This window comes from Vipera ursinii (genome assembly GCF_947247035.1).
Source record: "Vipera ursinii genome assembly, chromosome: 3".
Taxonomy (NCBI): domain Eukaryota; kingdom Metazoa; phylum Chordata; class Lepidosauria; order Squamata; family Viperidae; genus Vipera; species Vipera ursinii.
Window position 1 is genome coordinate 190,147,294 of NC_139516.1, and position 8,696 is coordinate 190,155,989.

General features: G+C 36.3%; 1 protein-coding gene across 2 annotated transcripts; it reads left to right on the forward strand.

The window, feature by feature from the left end:
* Window positions 1-1,539: 1,539 nt before the first annotated feature.
* Window positions 1,540-4,177, forward strand: POLR2K (RNA polymerase II, I and III subunit K). Of its 2 annotated transcripts, none has more exons than XM_083359191.1 (4): window positions 1,540-1,749; window positions 1,840-1,949; window positions 2,488-2,580; window positions 4,056-4,177. In XM_083359191.1, exons 2-4 carry the CDS (start codon window positions 1,889-1,891, stop codon window positions 4,076-4,078), a joined length of 177 nt encoding a protein of 58 aa, XP_083215317.1. In that variant the 5' UTR covers window positions 1,540-1,749; window positions 1,840-1,888; the 3' UTR covers window positions 4,079-4,177. The 2 variants fall into 2 exon arrangements, with proteins under 2 accessions (XP_083215317.1, XP_083215316.1); XM_083359190.1 differs by having other exon boundaries at window positions 1,886-1,949.
* Window positions 4,178-8,696: the final 4,519 nt, after the last annotated feature.

Genomic DNA, 8,696 nt, shown 5'->3' on the forward strand with positions numbered 1-8,696 from the left:
CGCCTTTCCTAACTGTTGCAGCTCCCCCGCCCCGCTAGCTCCGAGGAGGGAGGCTCGAATAAGCTCAGGCGCACGAGCGTCGCGGTTCAGCGAAAGGGCGGAGGAAGAGCGGGTGCGACGCTGCAGCTGCCCGAGGCTGGTTGAGCGGCTGAGCAAAACATGGCAGCTGCCGCGAGGTTTTGGGGTTGTTTTTTTTTTGCGAAGGGTGGTTCAATCAGCAGGAAGGCTGGCTTCCTTTCGACAGGTTTCATCTCTGTCTTAATTCTCTCTCCATCTCTGCCCAGGCTACCGTAGTTTTGCTTCGGGCTTCGCTGAACGGATTATTTAGCAGCTGCCGTTAGGACTTTTTCTGGGTGGTGGTTTTTTACACTGTGTATATAAAAAAAATCTGTATATGTTTAGTACTGAAGCGGAGTCCTCGCCATCGCAATTCACAGTGAAGTTGAGTGGAATTCTCATTCACTGTGTATTGAAAAGTTCTCGTTTCACAATGTTCCAAAAGAATTCACAATGTTAAAACGATACGAGAATGAAAGGTCTTGTCACACAGCTTTTTAAAAGACACTTAGCCCCCTTCAGTTTAAAGCTGGGAAAGAATACTATATTGACTAATTGTACAAACTGCTTGTAAAAGTAGTATGCGTTAGTATGAGCAACACATGCTTAACTGTAGTCGACTCATGTGTATTCACCCATTTGTCTGAATGTAAAGGTCTTATTGAACCATAAATGAACAAGCCTAGTTTTGCTAACATGCTAAGCTAAAATGTAGTTAGCTAAAGTTCAATAAGTCATGTGAAAATACCCTTAAGAACACCTTCCTCTATGTATAGAATGCTTATTACTCTGAATGGTAGGTGGATTTCGGCGTTATGAAGCCAAGGACTATTTACTAAACATGTTTGTGTTATTCTTCAGAGCTTGTAAAGCATTAGGGAGGACTGTATATTAATCTGAAAAGGAATGAATTTTCCTTGTAACAATGGAGACACAACTTCCACATTACATGATTTGCTTGGTTTGGGTTATATAGTGTGAACCTAGTCATTGTGATTTGTAAACTGTGGCCAACTATTTTTTTAATAAACTTTGGTTAATCAATTAGTATGTGAATTTAGTCACAGTATTAAAAGTACTTATGAGTTTGTCCCATTGACCTCAATGAATGTGCTCATAGTCCAGTGCTGTGGCATGGTGAGATCTTGTCCATAATACTAATTTTTTTTATTTAGCAGTAAGGAAAAGCATTTTACAGATCTTCAGATCATTTCTTTTGAAACCAACCTGTTCTCTAGTTATAATAAATGCTATTCAGATACAGCGTTGGTATTAGAAGCTGATCTAAATACGTTCTGAATCTTCCGGCTTCCTAAAATCCTTTCAAAACCCTTTTAAACATTTTGTTTTCATTGTATATTGAAAAAGAGAATTCTCTCCCCGCCCTCGTTTACTAAACCAAACTAGCAATATATGTACATTCATAAAATGTTATTTAATTATTGAAGCTCTACATCCCTTTTCCGTAAAGACAACGCAGTTTTGATTACGTCATCAACATGCGCCACCGAGTCGGGTGTGTGGGATACGTACTGTAAAAGAAAGAGGCCGTCGTAATCGGTTTATTTTGAAGAATCCGGTTCGTTTGAACAGATCTACTGCAATTTTTTTTTGTCCCTTCCCGATATTTTTCCTCAATTCACATTTCCTTGTGACGCACGGAGTAAAACCTCATAGATCAAGCCACGACCGGTAAGTCATGGGATGGGCTAATTTGTATTTGTGTTGTTTCCAGTACCTTAACGAGCTCTTTTGTATCATTTCCTTTTTAATTTTGCTCAGTTGGAATCGATTCATGGAGGAAAATTATGGCTTTCTTTTATAACAGAATATGGAAACTGAAGAAGATGCTCCCCCTCCAAAGCAGCAACCTATGATATACATCTGCGGACGTAAGTAATGCTATAGCATACAGGGAATAAAGCTGTTAAAGGGATAGGGCTTGGGGAGGGGTTATTAACAAGACTTTCTTGTTAAAAGAGTTCATATGTTTTTTCCTATTGGTTAGAGTCCTGATTTTTTTAAAAAAAATGAACCCTAAGAGTGCTATAGATTTCAATAGAATGTATGTTAGTCAAAAATCACTGTAGTTAATCTTCTAGAGTTTCCATGCTAATGCTGTTTTTCTGCATTCTAAAGAAGGAGGAAAGAAGAATATTATAGCTACTATGGATTTGCTTCCTCCCTGTAATTACTCTGTGAAAAGGAATATGAGATGCCATTCATAATCTAATAGTATTTTTTTTACTAGGGGGAAAAGTTATTGAAGTTTTAGTCATATATATCACTGAAGAATAATCAAAAAGTTGGTTAGCAAAATTTACTTGTTTCCAATAAAATCTGTGTTTTATTTTTATATCTTAATACTTAGTTTGGTTCCATGTTTCATCTTATTTCTTATCCCTTATTGTTTGTCATTATTATTTTCAGGTTGCCACACAGAAAATGAGATAAAAGCAAGAGACCCTATCAGATGCAGAGAGTGTGGTCACAGAATAATGTATAAGAAAAGAACAAAAAGATGTATCCTTAAACTTGAGCATCTTAACATGTTTTTATCTCTTCTAATATCTCACTAATTCTGTGAGGTCATTTTATGCTTACACAGTGATTTGCCAATAAGCCTGTTTTATTTCATACAGGTAGTCCTCAACTTACTATTACAATTGAGCCAAAAATTTCTGTTGCTAAAAGTTCAGTTTTGCCCCATTTTACAACCTTTCTTGCCACAGTTGTTAAATGAATCACTACAATTGCTAAGTTATTATCACAGTTGTTAAGTGAATGTGGCTTCCCCCTTGACAGAACTTTACAAAAAATAACATAACCCTGGGACAGTGTAACCATAATAAATATGTCAGTTGCCAAGCATCCAGATTTTGATTATGTGACCATGAGTTGCTGGAGTCGTCATGAGTGTGAAAAACAATCATAAATCAATTTTTTCGGTGCCACTATAACTTTGAACAGTCACTAAATGAACTGTTGTAAGTCAAGGATTACCTGTATATTAGAAGAGATGAAGTGTACTATAAAATTGGGACAGTATTAAAAGCTCCTTAAGATGATTTATAAAATAGAATCCCACAGTTTACTAGTACACTATTAAATATGCAAATATTGGATCTGATTTAGAAGTACTTTAAAGCAGGCTTGTCACAGCTTAAAGTATATAACATAATACTTTGTAACCTATTTTCTCAAATGACATTGTAAGTGTAAATAGTGAAAACAGCCTCTGTCACACTTAACTTGTGCCAGCATTTGCTGTCCCAGTTTAATGTTTCCTTTTATAACATTTTTAAATCAATTTCTCTTCAGGCTTCCAGCCATCTAAGGAGTACATTCAAAACAGTGTGGGTAGGGAATTTTTACATGTAGCATACCCATTTTTCCTCATTGCAATGCCTGAAAATGCCTGGGCTTTTATTTATTCATAATAATAGTAAATATCACAGTTGTGAGATTCTGGCTGGTATTAAGGTAAAAAGTAGAAACAACAGATTAGAACAATATATAGATGCATACACAATGGACCTCTACAATTGCTTTGTTCAAAAATGTAATAAAAAATATTTTAACTATTTTGTAGAATGTAAGGAAGTAAGTTTCTATTTATACTTCCAGGGGAATCAGATTCCATAGCATTGGGCCACTGTCTCATCCAAGCCCTTTCAGAAACACTTTTGAGAGGGGTTGCACGGGCAGAATCAGTTTAATAGTTTTTAGATCTGATTTAGAAAATCTTATTTGCCAGTTTTATCTTTTAGTGAAGAGCAATAGGAAGAAGGATATAAGTAAGATAATAGAATTTATGTATAGGCCTCCAGTTAGGAATAAATTTGTGAACTACGAGAAAATATACATGTGACAAAAGATCAGCTAAGGGACAACTGCACTCTTTTATTTATAGATTGCAAATTATAAAATTATTTGTCTAATTTTTATTATAGTTGCCATTTTTATACTTTCCAGTCATTTCTTTAACTATGTCACAGTGGTTGTATTTGATGCCCGATGAACAGAAGATGCATCTAATTGATCTGAATTCATATCCATTCTGTGTTGATTTTATTTAAGCAAAGATTTTGTTTCTTACAATAAAATTTTATTCAAACATTTTGTTGACTCTGTTTAGGAGCAAAATTTGATTAGAGTTAAACCTACATGTTTAAAATTACCAAATTGTGTTTGGTTTGGAATGAAATAGGGAAGGTTTGGAGGAATGAAGTAGTTCAGGCATGGATCATAAAACAACAGCTCAAGTCTTCCAGCTTTAAGCATTAAGCTCACTAATGGATGCCCAATCATTTATTTTTAGGCTTCTTTATCTTGTTGACTGGTTACAAATATTGTATACCTAATACTCACTTCCCGCCCCAGTGTTCCAGTGTTGGGGAAACAATATTATGCAAAGTACAGAAAAAGTAACATATCAGTTTAATATGTGTACATATTAAAAATCTTTGATTTCTTGGGAAATGAAGGCTAAAATGACAGAAGGATTTTAAAAGTGAGAATCCCCTTACAGACATTTGGCTTTATTTTTATGGGTTTTTTCCAATTATAACTGCCTCCTCCCTTATTTTTAACTTTATTGAAGCTTTAAATATTTACATACTTTAGTTTCAGATGGACAATCGGTCTTATCGTTCTAAGAGCTAGGCTGACATTAGGGAATACCCATTGAAGGAAATTGAGTCTGATACTATATCATACTTTTTCAATAAGCAGATGGATGAATCCTGAATCTAATTTTCCATCTGCTTTGCATTACATTTATATGAAACCTCGTTATCTTTCTTGGATGTACTAAGGACAGCAAGGCCCCTCCTCTTAAGTTATTTTTTTTCTGCTCAACGACTTAATTTGCTGTGAGCCATTTTTTTTCTTGTTCTGTTCCTTTGCGAAGCTGCTTGGCGTGGAAGGAGGAACGGGAAAGAATATGTAAGCTGAGTAAACTATTCGACCGATTCCTTCTGTTATCTCACGCCCTTCCAGTGGCTTTAAAACGGGAGGAGCGGTTTCTTTCCCAGCGTCGCCATAGCGACCGTCCGACGACGCCACTCCCCAGGCTCCTATGGAGGGTTTCCTGGCTGGGGCGGGGGTTTCCACGCATGCTCTTCAGGTACTGAATCGCATGCCTAGCGCTAGAGGGAATCTCTGCCAGGTGCAAGCGCGCGCGTTAATTGGCTGCTGACGGCGGGTGGTCGCTCGCCTCGCAGCATCCCTGGACCGGACTGTTGGGAAGCGGTGGGGGGCGGGCGCTGGGCTTTCATTGAAACAGGTAACCGTCCAAGGAACGAGAAAGGTAAAAAAGGGGTGGGATGCAGAGGAATTGGGGAGAGCGGGAAAGATTCCGGGTGGGGGTGGGATATCAATGGGAACAATTAGAGCAGGGGTCTTCAAACTTGGCCCTTTTATGACTTGTGGACTTCAACTCCCAGAATTCCTCAGCCAGCGTATGCTGGCTGAGGAATTCAGGGAGTTGAAGTCCACAAGTCATAAAAGGGCCAAGTTTGAAGTCCCCTGAATTAGAGGATGCCCTCGGAGGGGAGGGAGAGGCTTCCCGTGAACACCGTAAACACGGGTCTCGTTTGGGAAGGAGTGGGGAGAGGCTGAGGGGCAAGACCAGTCCATTCATTTCCACCTACCTACCTTTTCTTCGGGGTCTTGGATCCTAGATGTATTTGAAACAGCTCCCAGCATCTCTTGATGTGGTTGGGAGTGGGAATTGAGGGGGAGCAAAGAGGCCTCATCTGGCCTTGCCTTAAAGAACGCTAGAACAGTGTTTTTCAAACTCAGCAACTTTTTAAGATGGGTAAACTTCAACTCCCAGGATTCTCCAGCCAGCATAATTCAATACAATGCTAGCTGGGGAATTCTGGGAGTTTAAGTCCACCCATCTTAAAAGTTGCCAAGTTTCAAAAGAGACAGCTCTAGACAGATTCCTATTTTAGCCCTGATCTCACAGGAGAGGACTGATGCTCCTGTTATGCGTAGGGTACCAAATTAGTTTATTTCCTGCATTCACTCTCAAGCGTAGGAATTCCTTTGACAAAAGAGCTTAGTGCAGCCTTGACAAGTTAGATCGGTATTTCTTAATCTTTGGTTCACTCCGAACCTTCCCACTTTAAAAATGATGAAGGGCCTCCAACAAACTTTTGCTTATATGGGTTATATTATCAATATCTGTCATATTAAAATTGACATTGTTTGATGGGTTTTAATATAGTAGTTTCATAGAATTTAAATTCTGGCAAATAATTTCAATTTCACAGTCTTGACGAACTCCTAAGCATCTTAGATCCACATTTTATGAAACTGGAGTAGGTTAATGGATATAGTGAAGCTGTGCAAAATTTCAGGAAGCCATACTTTTCAATTTAGTACATAGCAACAGTTGCTAATCATTTGAAAAAAGGCTGCCATATCATTTTTGAACGACAGAGGGCATTTACTTTCTTAACTAAAATTGTGCTTTGCTGCTAGTCTATACATTTCTCCTGTTTTCTTTGTGTCTTTGGAGTTCAGTCATAAAAAAATAAAATGGAGTAAATTATTGTACAGAAGAATGAATTCCATCAAGATCCATGAAATCTGAATTTTAAAATTGGTTGATTCCAATTTCATTGGTTTTCAATTAATTCTTTATTGTATCGTTTGTAATGAAACAATTTAACTGCTTTTTGAGTGAAGGATATAGCTTGTGCCAGCACATTTCTGTACTTTAACATCTGTCATAACGTGCAGTAGTTCCAAAGAAAATAAAAAATAATTTCCAAGGTGGCCATATATTATGTTTAAAATTTCATAGCAGAAAATACTTACTTGCAGATGAATAGTCATGTTTGCCTGATAAGGCAAAGGCTACAGTCACATGATGTTCTGCTACAAAATGTATAGGATTGTACACAAAGATGTATTATAGGAATTAGTACTCCTTTGATTTAAATCAGCTGTGTAACTTAAGAAAAAAGACTTCTCACTGTAATTCTTTACTCAATGCAATTGTAATTAGAAACATGTACACTGATGATGATACATTCAACATAATACATTTGCAATATAAGAATTCCACACACACTTATTGCCTTGTCTTCAGTTCTTTAACTAATAAAGGCTTAAAAGATATAGGCAATTTATTCCTTATGCAACATTAAACCCGAGCAATTATCTTATGGGTAAAAAATCTCTGCTGATGCCAGAGCAGGCAAAGGGGAAAAGTGATAATTGAGTGGTACTTCTCAGCATGAATAACTTACGTTCAGTCAAAGATGACAATCCAAAGAGCAACTGGATCATTTTACACTCTTAAGTTTTACAGAAACATAAAACTAAAATAAGCTATATAGCTCCTAAAATTGAATATGCTGCTCATTGTGATAGCTATACTTACCTGTAAACAGCAAAAATGAATTTATATGACCGTTTTTCATTTTCAGTTCTTTGTTTGCTAACATCTCATGGGCTTAAGGCAAAATAGTATTAAAATAATTATTTGATAAAATTATTAAATATCTCTCATTATACAAATTGAAATCTGTACAACTTGTATAATATGATCTGAAAAAGGTGTGCTTTTATCAATAGAACATATTTCTTTTCTGACCATTCATAAATCTACTCCCAAAGATTTAGTGACCCTTCAGATCAGATTTATGGGATTCAGGAAAAAAACCCCTTTAATATCAGCAATAGTCTAATTGTCTATTTTTGAATAAAATCCAACATGCTGTGTTTAACTCCATCAGAATCAGGTTATTATCATCAATACTTGACTCTTTGTATGGTTCATACACAGTATTACCTTAATAGAGTGCATCACATCCTCATTTAATTCTAGCTTATTTGAAATACAGAGGGAAGTTGGTAACAATATATCATTCTACTTGGTTTTGGATTATTATTTTTTGGGGGTGAGTTCTTTAAGCGCTGAGCATAAAACAATATGGCTCTAGACTAGTCCCAGAAATGGTTCCATGTGAGTGACTTCAAATAAAAAAGGTACCGTATGTATAAAAGAGGTCCATGAGGAAAATCTGAAAGTATTTTGTCCTGTGTCTCTGTGTTCTCTTTTCCTGCTCCTATTATTTTATTTAAATTTTGTTTTAATTAAAAAATAAGTGAGAAAACATAATGTAAAGCAAAAGAACCTGGAATTGGTATTGTCTTTATTTATTACAGTATAATTAAGGTCACATAGGCTTCCTTGAAAACATTTGAATAAAATATGCAGTTTTGCTTGACAGTATGCCCAGAATAAAAACTGGAAATAACTTGGAGTAGTAGAAAATATTTAGAGTGGAATATGGAGCAGTCTCACCTGTTTTCCTTGATTGATAAATGGTTGTTTATAATTAATCACATCTATACAGCTGTATTTTTGTGAGAACATCAAGTACATGTCTCAGATTTAGATGGAACTACGGATGCCAAAGGGTTATATACAGCTGTTGATCTAGGTCCAAATTAAGATTGAGATCGACACCTTTCTTCTATATTTGAAAATAGTTTCCAAAAAGCTTGGCCAGATTTATAGCATTTTATTTTATAACTTGGGCAATTTCATAAATAACATTGAGAAAATATATTGGAAATAATTAAATTCTATCTTTTTAGCTATAAGTTCTGGTCAA

Bases quoted from the DNA above. Each gene is read 5' to 3' on its own strand.
- POLR2K (XM_083359191.1), top strand. From the start codon at position 1,889: ATGGAAACTGAAGAAGATGCTCCCCCTCCAAAGCAGCAACCTATGATA. The intron at 1,950-2,487 runs GTAAGTAATGCT...TATTATTTTCAG, and splicing joins TATGATATACATCTGCGGAC to GTTGCCACACAGAAAATGAG. The intron at 2,581-4,055 runs GTATCCTTAAAC...ACTATGTCACAG, and splicing joins TAAGAAAAGAACAAAAAGAT to TGGTTGTATTTGATGCCCGA.